This window comes from Pleurodeles waltl, chromosome 4_1 (assembly GCF_031143425.1).
Source record: "Pleurodeles waltl isolate 20211129_DDA chromosome 4_1, aPleWal1.hap1.20221129, whole genome shotgun sequence".
NCBI classification, from domain to species: Eukaryota; Metazoa; Chordata; class Amphibia; order Caudata; family Salamandridae; genus Pleurodeles; species Pleurodeles waltl.
Genome location: NC_090442.1, coordinates 912,155,091 through 912,176,714, shown reverse-complemented (window position 1 = coordinate 912,176,714; position 21,624 = coordinate 912,155,091). Strand labels below are relative to the sequence as shown.

At 44.3% G+C, this 21,624-nt stretch overlaps 1 protein-coding gene across 4 annotated transcripts in view; it reads left to right on the top strand.

Moving 5' to 3' along the window:
- Positions 1–21,624, top strand: part of PTPN12 (protein tyrosine phosphatase non-receptor type 12) — a 456,323-nt gene that overhangs the window by 69,648 nt on the left and 365,051 nt on the right. For all 4 annotated transcript variants that reach the window (XM_069229677.1, XM_069229676.1, XM_069229675.1 and 1 more), the window contains exon 2: positions 6,084–6,192. In XM_069229677.1, the coding sequence (XP_069085778.1) occupies positions 6,084–6,192 (109 nt within the window). The remainder of the gene's footprint in view (positions 1–6,083; positions 6,193–21,624) is intronic.

Genomic DNA, 21,624 nt, shown 5'->3' with positions numbered 1-21,624 from the left:
AATTGCATCAGAACAGGTGCGTGATCAGACAGAAACAGACCCAGATGTGTAACCTCCAGCACCTTAGAACTGTTAAAACCGGCTAGGATAAACCTATCCAACCAAGTATGTGTATTATGTGTTCTAGAGTGGCAGGTAAATTCCTTGCCCTCCGGGTGCAATTCCCTCCAACTGTCCCATTACCCTATCTGGCTCATCACTTCCACAAGAGATTTCACCATCAAGGGCTTGGTCCCCAGCTTCGGTGGAAGAGATCCAGTTACCCATTCAATATACAGTTGTAATCCCCTGCCAAAACAACAGGCTTATCCACACTCTCCCCCAGGATCTCTGGTACTTCAGTGTAAAAGGAGTGATCATCAATATTGGGCGCATAAGTGTTAAGGATAATGATGGGTGAGCCATCCAGCATGCCCTCAACCAGAACATATCTCCCCTCAACATCTACCTCACTATATGTGTGGGTGAAAGGAACCCCTGGAGCTACCCATACAGTCACACCCCTCGCATAAGAGGAAAAGGAGGATGAGAACTTTTGACTCTGCCATTTTTTGGACAGCTTTTGTGCTTCCTCCTCCGTCATGTGCATCTCCTGAAGACAGGCGATATGCACCTTATGTCTCTTTAAGAAGGAGTGTACCCTATAACGCTTGGTGAAGCTCTTCAACCCCCTGACATTCCACGTCAACATGTTAATCTTACGATCCATATTGGCACTGAATTGCTATCCCTCCCACGTTAATGCCTCCCCTTGATTTCCATCCCACCATGGGAAGGCAAAGAAGGTACATCATGCATATCTCGCCATTATACCTGCACTGTGAAAACAACATCAAATGTTGGTGAACTTTGCCAATCAAACCCCTCAAATCCTCAGCCTCCCACCCCGGATATACAGTATAACAACCAAAACAAACTACCATACTGCAGATCCATTCCGTAAGAACTGCCAGGACAACAGCGTAATCCCCAACTACCCAGTTATAAAGACCTACCACAAACGTGGAGTGACCACCCCAGCTACAATACACTATTGCCCACAAACCAAACCATCATTGCTCAGTGTTATTAACAGTGACCCCCCATGTCCAATACTGCCCAAGCGTAGATGGTGCCTCTTCAGAACCCTGATAATCTCAAAGCAATACTTCTCGCAGACCGATTGCTCCTACTCAGACACAGGTCCCCAGATAGAGGGCACGACAGGCGGCTTCAAGTGTCAGCAACAAAGTTAGACCTGCGCGGGGACCATCCCTGATTTCAGCTCCAGCTCTCCACCAGACCCATCTGCTGACCCAGCAGACACCACCACCATCGTCCCATCCTGTTATATCTCAATCCTGAGGGCAGGGTCCACCTCCGACCCCTGAGCCACAGTGTCCTCTGTCAGGCCTCCCTCACGGATTCTCCAGTCTGGGCCATCCGCTCTAGAGGCCCAATGAGCCACTTCACCTGTCCCTGCCAAACTGCCCGGAGTGACCTTGTACCACATCTCCAGCCATCTCCAAACCTCCTCCGGTTGCTCGAAGAAGTGAGACCTGCCTCCAGAAAGCACCTCTAAGCATGCAGGATATAGAAGCATATATCTGTGATTCATGGCCCGGAGCTTCACTTTAACTCTGTACCTTGTTGGTGTAATCAGGATAGATGGGAAATTTTGCGGTTCTCAAATACTGCCTTGTCAGAGTCGCGGGCTGCCCTCAAAACACAGTCCCTGTTTTTGTAGTTTAGAAGACGAGCAATAATAGCCCTCGGAGGTGCACCAGGCCATGGAGGTGCCACGAGGGCCCTATGAGCAAGCTCTACCACATACACTCTGGAGAGGCCTGCCGACTGCAGAACATCCTTAATCCAATTTTCCACAAAGGTTTCAGCTGCCGACCTCTCCGCACGCTCCGGGAATCCCCGCAGTCTTATATTATTCTGCTGAGAACGGCCTTCAGCATCTTCCAGCCTTGCCTCCAGTCTTCCGACTGTGGAGGTAGCCTGTACCATCTGCTTACACAAGGCCCCCACATCCCTCTGCAGCTCCACAATAGGGCAATGATGGCCCTCGGAGGTGCACCAGGCCATGGAGGTGCCACGAGGGCCCTATGAGCAAGCTCTACCACATACACTCTGGAGAGGGCCGCCGACTGCAGAACATCCTTAATCCAATTTTCCACAAAGGTTTCAGCTGCAGACCTCTCCGCACGCTCTGGGAATCCCTGCAGTCTTATATTATTCTGCTGAGAAAGGCCTTCAGCATCTTCCAGCCTTGCCTCCAGTCTTCTGACCGTGGAGGTAGCCAGTACCATCTGCTTACACAAGGCCCCCACCTCTGTCTGCAGCTCCACAATAGAGCCCTCTGCTACTGTGACCTTGATGGAGACCTTCCTGTGATCCGCCCTGAGGAGGTTTACCTAAACTGCCACTGTTTCTATCTTGCCTTCAAGAGCCACCCTCGAACCCTGAATAGCAGAAAGAATCTCTGCTCGTGATGGCTCCTCAACGGTCGTCACCACACTCTGGCCATCGTCTGACCCCCCCCTAGATGGGCATGGTGCTGCGGGAGGGGAACCGGAGTGGTATATTGTTCTATGGTATTTCTCTGCGAGACATGGGTCCTCCGATGTCTCCCCATTCCAGAGTAGCCTCAGAAGCAGATTATATCTTCCTTTTAGATGAGCCTGGCGAGGCAGGAAAAGCACCCACAGTTCACAGGATCAGAGGCCCGAGGAACACCTCTGCAGTCTCAGGATGCCGCCACACCCAGGTGCCCGGTAAGTAGCCTCAGACCAGGGAAGGCTAAGCACCCACCCAGGCACCACCACCTTCAGTCTCAGGAGGCCCCCAACCAGGCCTCAGGCAGCCTCTTGGAGATCTCTTCTGTCCTGAGCGTCTCCGGGGTGCCCCCCAGCAAGCCGTGTTCCAGTCTGGTCGACTGCGACCAGGCACTCCCTCCAATGTCTCCTCGGCTTCTCTGCTGGCCACAACGGCCACTCAGCACATCGCGGCACCAGGGCAAACACCAGCCCAATCAGACACCATCCACGCCACAGTCCCTCAAGCCACCATCCATTGCCTGAGCCCGGCTTGGGCCCATTCGAATGTCCAGGAGGCGTCCTCTGCACAGGGCCCAGCGGGCGGCCCCCAAGTAGCCGCGACTCCCAAATTGTGGCTTCAGTCCTCCAGTCCCCACTGCGGGCCCTCAACTCTCCTGCCGTCCAGGATCCCCAAGCGCGCAGCAAGCTTGACCGGGCTCGCCCGACTCAGGCCTGCGCTGTTCCGTCTCCTACCTGGAGACTCCTGCAGATTACAGCAAGCCCTCCACCGGCCAACGACAATCCAGGGCTTCACAAGGGAGGCCATCTTTCTTGGCCACGCCCCCATCATGCTATGGAATTACATTGTTTTCTTTAGTGGTTAATACCCCAAGGCTCAAGAGCTTGCAATTTACATATCCATGTGGGCCTCTTCTGCCCTAAAATATATCTGTAATCTCCACGTCTTGTATTTGGAACAGTGGCCGTTTAAGTCTGGATCTGCTGTGGAGTGTGCTTCACCCGCTGACTCATTTAGCCTTGAAAAAGGAAACCGTATGAAAACCGCTGTAGGATTGAAGTATGTAAGTTTGTTATCATAGAAGCATTATGTATTTGCTCTTGTCTGTTCGAGAACGCAGATATTGGCTTCCTAACGTCTTCAACCAATTTGGGATTAGATAATGCCAGCAAACAGCAATTTTATGTACATGAAGCAAGTGTGCCATGGTGACATCCACAATTTACTAACTTGATAAGGGCAGACAAATATCTACCAGATGATGAGCCATGAGGAACGGCATATAATTATTAGCAGTGGGCCACACTGATAGTAAGTAAGACTCTGAAGCGCATATTAAGATCAGACTCTTTAAAATCTAATTGATTTGCATTTGAATTGAATGCCTCCTCCCCTCCACCCTTCGTCTTAGGCTGATCTGAATGAGTTCTAATTTGGCTTTTATAGAATCGTTTTAATAGCTGTCTATTAATTATTTTATCGTTATTAAGTCTTTTATTAGATATATCTGTTTTAAGAGCATGAAGCCCTATATTCTTCTACAGTGCTTTGTGGTTTTTGCTAACCAAAAAATATATATTTTTTTTGCTACCATAGTAGCCTCTAAAATGTTGTGTTGTGGCATACTTTGATTCATTGAATAGTGACCTTAACATATTTCTTACTTCGGAACTTGAAAAGAACGTGCAGGACTTCCAATAGAAGGTTTTTTTTTGCATGGAATCATGTGGACTACAAAAATGGTCAACCAATAAAAAAAATTACATCTTCCATTTGTATTTTCCTCTTTTCCAAGAGTATTCCCACAGTTCTGTTTAGATTTGTACAAATTGCACAGTACGCTCTTAAAAAAAAAAAAACCTTCACCATGTATTTATTAAAGATGTGGACATCTCTATTCAAATCTTTCAAATTGGCATACAGACAGTTTGATTTTTATCTTCATTTCATAAACCTTGATGCCCTTCTGTGTCTTAAAAAGAAAATTGCTCAATGTTACTACAGTTGTCTGGATATTCTCTCCTTTAGAGCCATGGGATGGCAAGAGTCTGCTTGTAATATTGCTTTTCTGATTTATTATTATTATTTTTTTTTACTACAGGTTTCAGTTACCAAGTTAGCAATTTCTAAAGTTCATAGAGAAGCAATACTCTTTACTAATTCTAATTCACAGTAATTCTTATATTATTATTGTCCTGAGTAAGGTTATCAAAATATCTTTTTCTTACTTCCTAAAATAAAATTAACCTGCCAGGTGACAAAAATTAGATTATTCTCACACATACTTTCACCCATTGTTATTCCACAGTTGCAGAAGTCGATTTTCTTTCTTTAGTCAAACAGCTGTCAGTCAATAGAAATTTGATCAACCTATGGGTGTTATGTGAAAGTGACTGAATAAATACCCAGAAAATATCTCCTAGGTCTTACATCATCAATTGGGTCATCCATCAGTGAAGGGGTTTTTGTACGAGGTTTTGCAAATTTCACACTATCCAAACCAAGATGGCAACCCAGTCAATCTGAAATTAATCCTTTAACGCTGGTGTAAACTATTCTGCAGTCCTTGGATCTTGATTAGAATATCTAGTACCTAGTATACAACTGGGTGGGTGGTTCTAAATGCTAGTATCCGTTCACAGTTGCCAAAATGTCATTTCATGCAGTGAAACCAAAAGTTAAAATTGCTTCATCCCTCTTTGCTTCTTTCACATTTGCCTTTTTCCTTATGCTAGAATCTGCTCACAGTATCCAAAATGCCATTTCATGCAGTGAAACCAAAAGTTAAAATTGCCTCTTTCCTTTTTGCTTCTTTTACATTTTCCTTTTTCCTGCAGCCTAACCACACCAGAAAATCATCTTGTTTTTCTTATTCTTTAGAAGTAATCAAAACAAGTTTTAAGATGGACAGGTGCATTATCCCATACTGTTGTCAAGTTAGTCCTCTAGTGCATATCTACCCTTTGAATACACTACAGATCTGTAAACTCTGGCATTCATGAGTCTTTATTTGGATCGATTTTTATATTCAATATTTTCCCACTGTCTGAGTAGTTGAGGTTGAATGAAACAGTAGTACCTGTGAACTTGTAGCAGCTATTACAGGACATGTGCCTAGTGTGTCACAGGACGTGCTCCATTATGAGTTTGCTATATAATTTTCCAATTATACCTCACACTAGACTGCGTTTATTAATTGCAGTTCTTGTGGATGGAATCTAGCTGTATACCTTAATGATTCATTCCTATAACCATTTCAATATTTGTATTATGTTTAAGTTAACAGTTTGGTGGACAAAGCAAATTCTATATTCTAATGAGCTATTTTATACAGTAGATTGATGTTCGTCTCTTAAAGTTTGATCTTCTCCGTCCTCTTTCTAATCTGTAAAGTTCTTTTTCTCCTTGGTTACATTTTGGTATCGTTTTGCCTCTTGCTTTCTGTGGTATTTTATTATTTCTTTGGCATGGTATTACCAAATGAATGTAGATCAAGCTTAGTTTATTATTGTCCTGAAGAATGTTTTGTTTTATTGCAGAAATTACGAAGATTATCTACTAAGTATAGAACAGATAAGATCTACCCAACTAGCACTGGTGAAAAAGAAGACAACGTCAAAAAGAACAGATACAAGGATATTTTGCCTTGTAAGTTAAGTTTTAGTTATTCTTTATGAACACGTTTATTTTTGTGTGTTGTGCTTTTAGATGTGAAGATTTAGTTCCATAGATGTCACTTTGTTTGCTATTTAAAAAACGTCTTCTCCAACTTTAAGAAATATTTTTGTCAATAAATCTTTTGTGCCTTTTGTGCTACATATCTTACTTTCCCTATTGTTTTGAGCTGGAGAAATGCAGATTCTTTGAGGAGAAAGTTCATAAGAAACTGCTGCCTTTTCACCTACACAGGGTTATTGTCATTGTATGTAATAGACATCATTAGAAAAAATGAAACTCGATCCTCCTATATAGTTATGAGTCTCACATCCCCACCAACCCTGTATAACCTGTCGATTAATTTTTCCTGTGAAACAAAAACATATGAATGGCGAGTCAAACCTAGCATGTGGTGTTTTTGTATATTAACTTCTATGGTATTGATTGACCTGTGGTACAAGGGCTGCCTCATATGACCATCAGGAAATGCATGCAACAAAAGAAACAATATAAATGTGGTCAGTAATGCATTAAGTAAATCTATACTAAAGTAGGCTATGCCAATCATAGAAGGAAACTTTGTTGCTAACAAATGGTTCTCCTGATGGATAACCAAGCCTCGAATGAAAGAACGGCAGAGCTTGCAGCAAAGAGACACTTTCCTGATGCCACTAATACTATACAGTGGGCAACATTCACCAGACAGGTGCTTAGCGTTTTCATTTTTGGGACTAGGATCGGGAAATGGAAAAGAGGGTGTCCCTTACGCACTCCACGTATAAGTATGCTCATTCCTACAGTGACAAACCAAGCACAGCAATCTGGAAATGGAGTACTGGACTTTTGAATATGGAGTTCCCTTGACAATAAATGTTAATTTACTACAAAGAGGAAAATATTGCAGGAATCAGAATTCAGATGTGATTCTGACAGTCTTACATAATAAGTCCTCCGGTATGCTGGCGCTACTACTAGTTAAATTTAAAAAACTGTCTTCACTTTACATGTGCTCGTTCCCTGTGAAACTAGGATTCCCTGACTGGTCATAGGAAAGCTGATAGTCTTAAAAATGATCACGATTATAATAAAGTGTTGTTCTTTGAAAACAGATTCTCCCTGATTAAAGCATCTGTTGCTGTATCTGTGCTCCTCCTGAGTATGAGGCACTTGTATTTGTGACCCAAATCAATTTGTTTCCCAGTAACCCTGTACTTCAGGGTTCTGACTGTGGCAGCTTAGGGTCTTGAATGGACTTCATAATAAAGTAAAGTGTGTTTACTGAACTCCTACATAAATTTGGTTTTTAATTGAAAGGGGGGGGAGTGCTTTTTTGTCAAACCCCAAATAGACCCACACCTTTCCTTTCAGGCTTTTTAAGTAGCCCCTCTACTGTACTGGGACCTCAATTAAGTTGCTCTCAGTTAGTGCTCAAGATTTTTCAATTACGCAGCCTTTGGCAACTAAGCTTTTCTCTCATGGATGACTTTCTTCCTGGTTGTTATTGTTTCATCCTTAAGCGTACGTGACTGGTAGACTCTGTGTGCCACAGAGTATTATTTTTGGGACTCATCTCAGAAATGTACATCCTTTTGTACAGCCTATAGTCAAAATAGTTATGATATTTACAAAATCTTGTGTAAACACTGGAAGGTTTTACATACTGCTCCAACCCTATCTAAGATTCTACCCTCTAAACCAAAAATGATTTACAAAAGGGGAAGAACTATCAGATTTGGTATGTAGGAGCTTTTTACCTCTGATTAAGAATGAGATTGAGACTTGGTTTCCTAACAAAATCTGTGGGTTTTATAAATGTGGACACTGTAATATGTGTGATATAGCATCAAACAAAATCACAGAATTTAGCTTCAATGGGAGCAAGTGTTATAGGATCAAGACTTTCATAAATTGTAATACCAAATATGTTGTGTATATACTGGTATGTGCATGCAGTGAAATATATGTGGGTAGTACCATCAGACCACTCAAAGAAAGGATACAGGAGCATATGCGGTCAATTTGAAATAATGATCTAATGTCGCCCCTACTATGCCATATAAGTCGCAAGCATGACACACTGGAAATCCCTGCATTTAAGTATATGGGTATTAGTCACACTCCGGTTCATCCCAAGGGAGGCGACAGTGTTGGATCTTAGGAGAAATGAGGCTAAATGGATTATCAGATTGCAATCTATTCAAAGGGGTATTAATGCGGATGATGAAATACATTATTTTTTTATGAATACTGTAGCCAAGTGTGGTTATCAGTGATGATGTATATTTGGACATACATTTAAATAAATACTTGACAATTGACAATGTATTCACCGAACAGTAATAGTATGAATATCATGTTCTAACTTCTATTTCACATAGTCTCACCTATACACTTTGGAATTATAATATTAAAATACCAACTTAAGATGGACTGATTATGATGCATGATTATGCACTATTTCTGTTTCTGTTTATCTCCTTGGTATGATCATTAATTTTGATCCATTATCATTTATACGTTACTATCTGCTTCTAATAAGGAAGAAAGAATTAAGTGTTCCTTGAGTCAAATATGATCAACAAGATTTTAGGATACTGGATCCTCATACACTGCGCTAGTTGTTAATATTGCCATTACAAAATGGCTGCCATGTTTTATGGGGCCTCTTTTGATACATCTTTCAAACCCCATAACCTACAATTATCGCCTTATATTTGGCGTCTCTCCAACTTTGCCTATAGCAACCATCTTATGAGCCATTCCAAATTGGATGGCTGTTTCAGCTTGGGATTTCTGATTATTTTGAGAGTTGATACCGTTACCGCTGACCACTACAAAATGGTCGCCGTAATAGCAATGATATCTCATGGTCTTTTTTTGTCACGCCTGACAGCTTCCAGACCTCATATTGGGGTAGCGTCTTTTTAAATCCGCTCACGTCCAGTAATCGGTTTTCACTCCTATACGAGCAACTCTCCGTATAACACAGATTTGGCTGTTAAGTACATATGGGAGACCTATTACCCAGCTATGGAAACATTGGGACCAAAAGGTAATGTTCCAGGATATACAAATGCTTTTCTACCTTATAAAAAAGCTGTTTTTCAGCTTTTTTAGCTATCTGATTATAGACATTACTATCAATTGCATATACATTATTTGGTATTGTGGTATCATTTTTCCCACATCCACGACTACTTACTTTGCATCTCTTTGCTTGTCACACATGCTTTTTCTCGTTAGAATAATTAAGTAATCATATGATGGGGTATTCATGCCTTATTTATATCAAACTCTTACAAAATTGAAGGCAGTTGGTTTTATTACCACACATACTTTTGTCAATAAATGCCTACGGTGGCTACTATAATCTGGTATGAGGTGCTGCACATTAAATAAACAGGCCATAGCTTTATCATTTCTTCTAACTTGGCCACGTAGCTAATTTATTTATATAAAATAGTATGTCTAGTTTAAAAAATGTGTAATATTAAGGTCTTTTATCACACTTCATTTCGGATCGCCATTCAGAATGATATCACAAAAAAAGTGGACTCTGGATCAATAATAAGCACTATATTGAAGTCATAATCAGCATCTTTCTTTGGTATGTTAATTTTTTTGTAAAATAAAGTTCCCCTTTCATTATTCTCTATCTGCATTCGACAAGCATGCATTTCACTTAAGGAACCACGGATTTGTTGCACTACGTTCACCTACTCTTTCGGTGAACATATGGGTGTGTCTTCCTATTTAATGAGCCCTTCCCATTATGGTCATATTGTCTTATTTTTGGGGTTTCTGTCTTGGACACTGTTTTTGTGGCGCACTGAACTATGGGGTGCCTTTTTGGTAGTTGACACTGGTTACACATTAACTCCGTAGTGTCAAGCATGAGCAAGATTAACCAATATACATGGTTTTAGACAATATTATTATTGATCTTTCGTTGCTAATATATTACCAGCCTTGATAAAGTCCCGGTGATGGTACGAAACACATGTCGGCTATAAGCATCATTTGATTTGAAGGTTATCACCTTTTATGGACAGAGGATCACTAATTGGACTATAAGACACACATTCAAGAGGAACTGGAACTATATTTATTGACTTATATTCTACAGATTGTGGACCCTGGGAGTCCCACTTTTGAATGGAACTTTACAGGAATGGACACTGGTTTTCTGTCTTTTTTTGAGTTTTGGAATTTGATCAACAAAATTGCTCATATTGCTTTTTCCTTTGGATTTCACAATGTAATTTGTAGAATCTTCATACTATTTTCAGCAATATTTAAGTCATTCATTTGATGGAATTGAACTTGAACACTCATATGTTTTCACATGACTGATGATATAATATTTTCGTTGATTCATTACTGTTTTTTTAAATATATTTTCCAGAATGGTTCTATGGGGTACTACATTTAAACTTTGTAAATTTAATTTTTGAGTCCTCCGCTATTATTCAATATTTAAGGCTTTAAGCATACTCCTGATTGGAGCTTTTTAAGTAGCCCTCTACTGTACTGGGACCTCAATTAAGTTGCTAACAGTTAGTGCTCAAGAGTTTTCAATTACGCAGCCTTTGGCAACTAAGCCTTTCTCTCATGGATGACTTTCTTCCTGGTTGTTATTGTTTCATCCTGAAGCGTATGTGACTGGTAGACTTTGTGTGCCTCAGAGTTTTTTTTGTTTTGGACACATTTATTCTCATGGCACCTTTTTCTTTAAAACCACTTTATTATTTGACTTTTTGACCAATCCAATGAACATATAATGAAAAAGAATCAAAGGTAAAACATTACTATTTTGTAGTTAAATTGAGTATACTAGACCGCCCATGCCCTGACTGCGAGGCGTATTGTGGCTTTTCAAGTTCAAAACCTGCCCTTTGCTTACAATTGGTTGACTTTCCTTGTAACTTTCACTTGTCTGCTTTCTGTTTGTGCCTCAGCTTGTCAATCTTGTGTTTGTCACTCCCATGGAACAAGCCCGTTTTATGTTGCTTTCATTGGCTGACTTAGCAGCTTCCAGGGCTTGCTTTTAAAGCAGCACAATTTTTTTTTTTTTCCTTTGGTGTGAAGCCTTCAATGAGAGTGCATGAGTTTTTGAATTGTTACCCTCTTGTATTTCGCGCCCCCTGCACTCCATGTTGCTCTGTCACCTGAGTGCCCCCGCTCCCTTTTGTGCTCACTACTGTGCTTCTCGGTTTCCTGTCTGCTCTCTGTTGCTTCCCTCTGCCTCCAGTCTTCCTCCTTGATGCTTTGGCTCTCTTAGTTGTTTCAGTAGTTGTTTTTCATAAGGACAGCAAGGGCCTCTTCTATTTTGTGTTTTCCCTTTTGATTATTGGGGTCGTTTTTTTCACTCCAATATTCTTGCCCATACCATAATTTTATGTTACGTTGCTCTTTTAAAGTACACATTCACGTCTCTGTTTTATTTTTTGCGCTTAACTAGTATGTTTTTATTGCAGGTTTTTAGAACATTTTTTAACAAATGCCAGTGTTTTAAAACTGTTTTCTTGATCTTATTTGGTTTGGTGCCACAGTTACACACATGCTATTCTAGATTTTCTATGAAAGGTTTTGTCCTTTAAGTAAACTTTCTTGATCACCATACAATTCTTTTTTATTGATCTCCTAATCGGTCTGCATGGGTATCCTCAAACATTAAGCTTCTGTGAAAGCTTGTTGGCTTCCAGAAAATAATCATTTTTTGGTTCATTTATGTCCAAATTATCCTGTCGTTTGCACTTACTTTATTATAGTTCATACCCAAGCTCACAGTTTGTTATTGGGTTGCCCTTTCTTGTAAACCAGTGCTTACCCTGCTCTGCACCTTAACGTAATGGTAACAAATTCGGGCCATGAGTTAAAAACATAGCTCAATAAAGTCTCATACTTGTGTGGTGTATATCACTTACGAAGGGATTGGGGAGTGACCCATATGCGGTTCTGCATGTGGCTGCAACTGGGAAACACGAGCGAAGCCAGGGAACTGCATTAATTTCTTATTTGTCTTCAATGAGGGAACCCTGGTCCTGATCAGTCTACCTGTTGATTCTTTCTTGGCAGAGTTTCAGTCTTTGACAGAAGGTATGATGAGCTATTCTGATGTCGATGTGCAGTATGAGCTACCTGTCAACCTGATGTTCAAGTTTTGAAAGTTTTGTTTGGTGGATCAGAAAACGAAATCCGTTTTTTGATGGAGAATTCTGGACACCCCTCTCTGTTGGTGTTTTGTGTTTATTTGCTTGCTTTTTGGTATTCCATTGTTGTCATGTCTATTCCCTGAATGATCATTAATTCTCCTATCTTCAATTCGCATCTTCATGCACATATCTTACTTGATGTAGCCATACCAATCCCGAAAGTCACATCAGTCCCCCAGAACATTTGTCTCTGGAGAAACAGTACTGAAGGTGAGGCCTTTGATCTTGTTGTTAAAGCTGTGAACGTTCTGGGACATTGTTCTGAAATGGCTAATCTCCGAAGCCATCATCCTCCAGTAGTTCCCATATGAGCCCTATATTTGTGCCAACAAATCTATTGGAGAGTCTGGAACTAACAAAATCTCTAACAAGTGTACCCCTTCTACTTCTGCCTCAGATTCTGTGACATCCGGCTCTTTACTACACTTTCTTTGCCCCACCCTAAAGCCGTTAGTGATGTCTACATTTCTTTTGTGAGCCAAATTCAGTGTCGGTTGTGACCTTGTCGATCCATGTACCATTGTGCTGGTTTTTAGTGATCTAATTAAGGGAGAACCTGAAATAATGTGTCTGGTCAAAACTCTTACTTCTGTGCTTAATCACACCCTGATGGAGCGTGTTGCTGGACTTTTTCTTTTGTAGTCAGAAAAGGTCACTTTTTTGCAGTTCGTAAAGAATTTTACTTTAAAGGCACACTGCTGTAATTGGCAAAATTGAGCAGTCTGGCAGTGATTGCCCCTGGGTGTAGTTGTGTCATTGGTATCAATGCATGTTGTGCCTGTTCATTCACAAAGGAAGTGTGTAAAGAAATGGCTCCCTGTTGCAGTTACCCCCCACTTTTTGCCTGATACTGATGCTGACTTGACTGAGAAGTGTGCTGGGACCCTGCTAACCAGGCCCCAGCACCAGTGTTCTTTCACCTAAAATGTACCATTGTTTCCACAATTGGCACAACCCTGGCACTTATGTAAGTCCCTTGTAACTGGTACCCCTGGTACCAAGGGCCCTGATGCCAGGGAAGGTCTCTAAGGGCTGCAGCATGTCTTATGCCACCCTAGGGACCCCTCACTCAGCACAGACACACTGCTTGCCAGCTTGTGTGTGCTGGTGGGGAGAAAATGACTAAGTCGACATGGCACTCCCCTCAGGGTGCCATGCCAACCTCACACTGCCTATGGCATAGGTAAGTCACCCCTCTAACAGGGCTTACAGCTCTAAGGCAGGGTGCACTATACCACAGGTGAGGGCATAGGTGCATGAGCACTATGCCCCTACAGTGTCTAAGCAAAACCTTAGACATTGTAAGTGCAGGGTAGCCATAAGAGTATATGGTCTGGGAGTCTGTCAAAAACGAACTCCACAGCTCCATAATGGCTACACTGAATACTGGGAAGTTTAGTATCAAACTTCTCAGAATAATAAACCCACACTGATGCCAGTGTTGGATTTATTAAAAAATGCACACAGAGGGCATCTTAGAGATACCCCCTGTATTTTACCCAATTGTTCAGTGCAGGACTGACTGGTCTCTGCCAGCCTGCTGCTGAGAGACGAGTTTCTGACCCCATGCGGTGAGAGCCTTTGTGCTCTCTGAGGACAGAAACAAAGCCTGCTCTGGGTGGAGGTGCTTCACACCTCCCCCCTGCAGGAACTGTAACACCTAGCAGTGAGCTTCAAAGGCTCAAGCTTCGTGTTACAATGCCCCAGGGCACTCCAGCTAGTGGAGATGCCCGCCTCCTGGACCCAGCCCCCACTTTTGGCGGCAAGTCCACGAGAGATAATGAGAAAAACAAGGAGTCGTCACTGGCCAGTCAGGACAGCCCCTAAGGTGTCCTGAGCTGAGGTGACTCTGACTTTTAGAAATACTCCATCTTGTAGAAGGAGGATTCCCCCAATAGGGATAGGAATGTGACCCCCTCCCCTTGGGAGGAGGCACAAAGAGGGTGTACCCACCCTCAGGGCTAGTAGCCATTGGCTACTAACCCCCCAGACCTAAACACGCCCTTAAATTTAGTATTTAAGGGCTTCCCTGAACCTAAGAATTTAGATTCCTGCAACTTACCGAAGAAGAAGACTGCTGAGCTGAAAACCCCTGCAGAAGAAGAAAGAAGACACCAACTGCTTTGGCCCCAGTCCTACCGGCCTGTCCCCTGCCTTCTAAAGAAACCTGCTCCAGCAACGCTTTCTCAAGGACCAGCGACCTCTGAATCCTCAGAGGACTGCCCTGCTTCAAGAGGAACAAGAAACTCCCGAGGACAGCGGACCTGCTCCAAAAAGACTGCAACTTTGTTTCAGAGGAGCAGATTTAAAGACCCCTGCAATCCCCGCAAGAAGCGTGAGACTTGCAACACTGCACCCGGCGACCCCGACTCGACTGGTGGAGAACCAACACCTCAGGGAGGACCCTCCAGCGACTCCGAGACTGTGAGTAACCAAAGTTGTACCCCCTGACCCCCCACAGCGACGCCTGCAGAGGGAATCCCCAGGCTCCCCCTGACCGCGACTGCCTGACTCTAAAATCCCGACGGCTGGAAAAGACCCTGCACCCGCAGCCCCCAGCACCTGAAGGATCGGAACTTCAGTACAGGAGTGACCCCCAGAAGGCCCTCTCCCTTGCCCAGGTGGTGGCTACCCCGAGGAGCCCCCCCCTTGCCTGCCTACATCGCTGAAGAGACCCCTTGGTCTCCCATTGATTTACATTGAAAACCCGACGCTTGTTTCTACACTGCACCCGGCCACCCCAGTGCCGCTGAGGGTGTACTTTTTTGTGTGAACTTGTGTCCCCCCCCCCCCGGTGCCCTACAAAACCCCCCTGGTCTGCCCTCCGAAGACGCGGGTACTTACCTGCTGGCAGACTGGAACCGGGGCACCCCCTTCTCTCCATTGAAGCCTATGTGTTTTGGGCACCACTTTGAACTCTGCACCTGACCGGCCCTGAGCTGCTGGTGTGGTGACTTTGGGGTTGCTCTGAACCCCCAACAGTGGGCTACCTTGGACCCCAATCTTAACCCCGTAGGTGGTTTACTTACCTGCAAAACCTAACAATACTTTACCTCCCCCAGGAACTGTGAAAATTGCACTGTGCCCACTTTTAAAACAGCTATTTGTGTTTTATGTGAAAAGTATATATGCTACTGTAATTATTCAAAGTTCCTAAAGTACTTACCTGCAATATCTTTCAAATGAGATATTACATGTAGAATTTGAACCTGTGGTTCTTAAAATAAACTAAGAAAAGATATTTTTCTATAACAAAACCTATTGGCCTGGAATTGTTTCCGAGTGTGTGTTCCTCATTTATTGCCTGTGTGTATGTACAACAAATGCTTAACACTACTCCTTTGATAAGCCTACTGCTCGACCACACTAGACCAAAATAGAGCATTAGTATTAGCTCTTTTTGCCACTATCTTACCTCTAAGGGGAACCCTTGGACTCTGTGCATACTATTCCTTACTTTGAAATAGTGCATACAGAGCCAACTTCCTACAAAGTGTGTAGGAAAATGTCACTGTTGGCATGGTTCCCCCCTAACATTGTGCCTCATGTTGATGCCAGCTTTGATTGAAAGTGTGCTGGGACTCTGCTGACCAGGCCCCAGCACCAGTGTTCTTTCCCTAAACTGTACCTTTGTCTCCACAATTGGCACAGCCCTGGCACACAGATAAGACCATTGTAAAAGGTACCCCTGGTACCAAGGGTCATGTGGCCAGGGAAGGTCTCTAAGGGCTGTAGCATGTATTATGCCACCCTGGGGACCCCTCACTCCGCACATGCACACTTCCTCACAGCTTGTGTGTGCTGGTGGGGAGAAGAAAACCAAGTCGACTTGGCACTCCACTCAGAGTGCCATGCCCACAACCCACTGCCTGTGGCATAGGTAAGTCACCCCTCTAGCAGCCCTTACAGCCCTAAGGCAGGGTGCACTATACCACAGGTGAGGGCATAGCTACATGAGCACTATGCCCCTACAGTGTCTGTCAGTTCTTAGACATTGTAAGTGCAGGGTAGCCATAAAGAGTATAAGGTCTGGAAGTTTGTCAGACACAAACTCCACAGTTCCATAATGGCTACACTGAATACTGGGAAGTTTGGTATCAAACTTCTTAGCACAATAAATCCACACTGATGCCAGTGTGATAGTTATTGAGAAATGCACTCCGAGGGCATCTTAGAGATGTCCCCTGCATGTCAGCCCACCTGCTAGTGCTAGGATGACTGGTCTCTGCCAGCTTGCCACTTTCAGACTAGTTTCTGGCCACATGGAGTGAGTGCCTTTGTGCACTCTGTGACCAGGAACAAAACCTGTCCTCGGTGGAGGTGCTTCACACCTCCCCCTATAGGAACTGTAGCACCTGGCGGTGAGCCTCAAAGGTTCAAGCCTGGTGTTACAACACCCCAGGGCACTCCAGCTAGTGGAGATGCCTGACCCCCCGGACACAGCCCCTACTTTTGGTGGCAAGTCCGGAGAAGTTAATGAGAAAAACAAGGAGGAGTCACCCTCCAGCCAGGACAGCCCCTAAGGTGTCCAGAGCTGAGGTGACCCCTTCCTTAGAAAATCCTCCATCTTGCTTTGGAGGATTTAGCCCAATAGGATTAGGGATGTGCCCCACTCCCCAAAGGGAGGAGGCACAAGGAGTGTGTAGCCACACTAAGGAACAGTAGCCATTGGCTACTGCCCTTCAGCCCTAAACACACCCCTAAATCTAGTACGACCTAACAAGGACGACTGCTGACCTGAAAACACAGTGGAGAAGGAGACGTCAACTGCTTTGGCCCCAGCCCTACCGGCCTCTGAAGGTCCATGACAACCATGACGAGAAGGCGCTCGAGGTCGAAAGAAGGAAAAGCAGTCTTGAAGTCAAAATGGTGGCTATCCTGCAGAAGAAAAAATACTTTAAAGCATCCCTTCAGAAATTTCAAATCTCTTGGGAGAACAGAGCCAAGGCGAACCAGGAGAGGTCGAGCTAGACACCACCACCACCAACACCAGAGCCACAAGAGGAACAGGAAATGTTCTTTTGAGAGTAAGAACTCTACGACAACCAGAAGCTCTTCTCAGACGTTCAAAGCTTGGACCACTAATGGCAATATATTGAGGCCGACTCACTAGCCTCGACTCCTGATGTTTGAGTTTATCCCCTCCAGACGATATTGGCACATATAACTCAGAAGAAGGGAGAGCATAGACATGCTTCCTCCTCAAAACCTTTGTGCCATCACAGAGGAGGCGCCAATATCTCCTTTTTGCTCATCTGTGTCCTGGACGAGGGAAGGGAAACTTTCAGAGAGCTAGCAGCCTGTAATGCTGTGAGACTAAGGGTGGAGAAAAATAACTCCAGAGACCCACTATATATTAGAGGGAATTCTGTGGCAGACTCTATGATCGTGGCAACAGCAAGGAAGAGAGCCAACATCCCTACTTCCATGGGGTTACTACCAGAGCAAGAGAGGAAGAGGGTGGATAGGGTGGATCGTAAAATGGACAGAGGAGCAGCAATACAGTGGAAGATCACAAAATTCAATGCCCTTCTGAACCATTACGCCCTTCAGCAGTGAGAAGAGATGGGTATGCAAATGAAAGCACCTCCCAGTATAGTTCCAAAAACGAGCAGCCACACTAGTGAAAGAAGGCAAGAGCCTCGCCTACACATGCCTGAAATTCACCCTCGACATCGCAGACACGGGGAGTAGGCAGATGGTTGTGGGCACACACCTGGGAAAACACTCCTGGCTACGGGTGTTGGGTAACAAAAGCAAAGTGCAGACAAGCATAATAATGACCCCCTTCACTGTAGAACACATGTTGGTACAATGGTGGATGAGACAATGCAACATCTAAAGAAGCCAACGACATGGTTAAGGCCATGGGAGCATTGCAATTTTGAGGCCACCCAAGTAGAAGGGCAACACCCATGAGAAGACCAGTCGGAGGAGGGGGGAAATTCCAGAGCACAGCGCCACATGCATCCTAACAACAACCAGTGGCAGGCGAAGACAACACAATGCAAGCCCTTTCTTGGTAGAGTGAGAGGAAGAGAACAGCTTTCTGGATGAGCCTGCTCCTCAATCAAGTGACTCCACGTGCCAGCTCCCTTCCGTACAACCCCAGTGGGGTGAGCAGGGCAGAATAAAGGTCTTATTTCAGGAGTGGAAGAGGGTCAAATCAGACTTATGGATCCTCAACATTGTCCAACACTGATATTGCATAGAACTTGTAGGAAAGTACCATCTTTCTGGCATAGTTACCCCCACTTTTTGCCTGATATCATTGTGTTTGGACTGTAGTTCCCTGGGATCTGGCCAAACAGTACCCCAGTGACTGTGCTTCCCCCCCTAAATTTAGTTGCTGGTAACTTCTTACATCCACAGTTGGCATACTGGTGCACCCATGCAAATCCCAAGCATATGGTACCTGGCTACACAGGGCATTGGTACACCAGGGGTCAGCCATGGGCTGCAGCCTATGTAAACTGTGACTGCGGGCCTTCCATTGCAGCATGCGTGAAATGGTGCATGCACCCTTTCACCACCGAACTTGACCACTGCACTTAAACATTGTATGTCACCTTTCTTTTGGGCCCTTCAACCTCTAGATGTGAGGGTACCCCTGCATGAGCAGAGTGCCCCTACAGAACCCCAGGCCAATTCCTTGAATCTGTAAGTGTGGAGAAGCCATTTTAAGGTATGTAGTGGGCACTGGCCAGCACTAGTGTTCCAATTACATAATAGCTTCTCCGAACCTAGGCATTTTTGGTATCGAACAAGTTGGAATCATGCAACTGCACCAAGTCCAGTGTTAGTTGCATGAAACCATCTACTCAGGGGCTCCTTGGAGGATCCCCAAGTTCTGCATGTGCAACCTTAAGGGGTCTAGCTGCCAGCCCACACTGTTGCTCACCCCAGACACTGTTCTGGCCTCCTGCTGGTGAGCCAGGCTCAGGCAGGAGAAGCAGAACAAAGGATTTCCTGCAAGGAAGAGATGTGACTACCTCTCCCTATGTATTAGGTGTCTAAGGGCTAGGCTGGGGTGGTGTAGCCTCGGCGCGCCACCAGACTGCTTTGATGGGTACATTTGATGCCCTCCGTGCATAATCCGATCTGCACCAGTTTAGGCATCCGCTCCCCTAGAGAGGTGCATAGAACTCTGCCAGGTGGCTGGTTGATTCTGCCATCTTGGAAATAAGATGTGCAGAGGCTCCTGGGAGCATCTGACTGGTTAGACAAGGTAGATTAAGTCCCTGACCTCCTCAGTTAGGTGTGTCACTGCAGAGAGTGACCACACCCCTTTTAGGGTTGCTTAAGAGCTCCCTCGCAGGTGGGTTGTCAGATTCGTCGAGAAAGGGTCTCCAAGGACCTGATTGGTCACTAACCCTCCTGCAATCCGGCAACCATCGAGGAACCGCTCCTAGGTGACTCCTGGGATCTTCTGCAGCTCCTGGACCCCGCAGCTGGACTTCTTCCACTGACTTGCAGGAACTTTACCTTCAGGAGCGTAGGCATTGCCACCTGCACCCCTCAAAGAGTGATGACTCTGTCCCTTTCCTTTGGTGGTCCTCCACATCTGGAATCTGTCCCTGGGTTTCATCAGACTTGTCCACGGGTTGTGACAGCAGCTGGACAATTCGAGGCATCCACTGACTTCAGAGAGAGCCCCTTCTCCCCTCTGCATCCTGGTCCCTGGTGTTGGTACTTCTGTCATCTGTGTATCCTGGGGTAGGGGCACTTTTTATCCATCCTCTTGTCTGCTGGTTTCCATGGGGTCCCCTGGAAAGGGTCCTGAATTCCACAAACTCCAACCACTATTCTCTGTGTTAGTATGGGAAAACTCGTTGGGTAACTACCCTATTCCTGTTTGCTGAGGTCACTTACTGTACTTACCTCTGATGTACTGCCCCTTGCCCCTAGCTATCTACCACACTTACTGTGGTTGGAGTCACTGTTTCACATTCCACTTTTTTTTGTTTTTTTTTGTATGTTGTTTGTCCGCTTCCCCCCCCCCCCCCCACATCCCCCCAAAAAATAGGGCCCTATGTATTTTTATGCTATTTCTGCTTATTATTTTGTGTATATATTGTGTGTATATATCTTCAAACTGAGATATACCATTGTTCGTTTAGTAGTAGTGGTGTAACAAAGTATTGTTTATTTTTGCAACACTTGTGTGGTTCTTTTTTGTGAGTGAGTTACTGTCTGACTACTCTGGTATTGCAAGTGCTTTACATTCCTCCTGGATAAGCTTTAGCTCCTTGCCTCAGCTAACCCTAGATAGCTTTTGTTATCTGACACCTATTCACTATCACTAAGGGCTGCCTGGAATCAGTATAAGGTGCCAGACCATAGGTGTACATCATAAACGAGAATTCTACAAAATTCAATAAGACACTTCCAGAAATCAAACCAAGAAAGAGCACATTCGAAGGAAGAGAGGAGTTGCCTAGAACGCAAGGTGGAAGACCTTTTGGGAAATAGGTGATAGAGCTACAACAACAGAAATCAACCAAGGAAGTTGCTAAGACCAATTCTTGACCCTCTTCTTTAAAAGATGCAAAACTTTGACGTGCATGCTACAAGAGGTCCTCCTCCTGCTGCAGCAGGAAAAATACTACATGGCAACCATAGACTAGAAGGACACCTCCAACACATCCCTGTGAACTGCAAACATAAGAAATACTGGTGGGTTGTCATCAACCAAGACCACTACCAATTCAGAGTCCTCCTTTTTGGATTTGAATCAGCACAAAAGGCATTCACAAAATGCCAGGCCACTTTGGTGGCCTACATAAGAGGAAAAGGGATCCATGTATATTCATATTTGGACGATTGGATGGTAAAAGGAAACTCCTTCTACCAATGCAGGAAGAAAATAAGAGCTGTCATGGACATCATCCATAGCCTAAGTTTCACAATCAACCTAGAGGAAGCCAGGAAGCAAAACTATCTTTCTGGAGCAAGGATCAACATGGTGGAGACATAAGCGTTACTTACTCTTGGGGATTCAGGCAATCACAGAACAAGCTTTCCTATACTGCAAGGGTCCATTGACAGTGTGCGTTTTGCATGGCAAATGATGGGCATGGTGGCCTCCTGCATTCCCCTCAACACACACAAGACTACGCAGGAGACCCCTCTAAGAGTGGATCCGGACCCAATGGTCACAGACAACCGGGAGTTGGGATGATCTAGAGTTCGTAATGCAAAAAGTGCA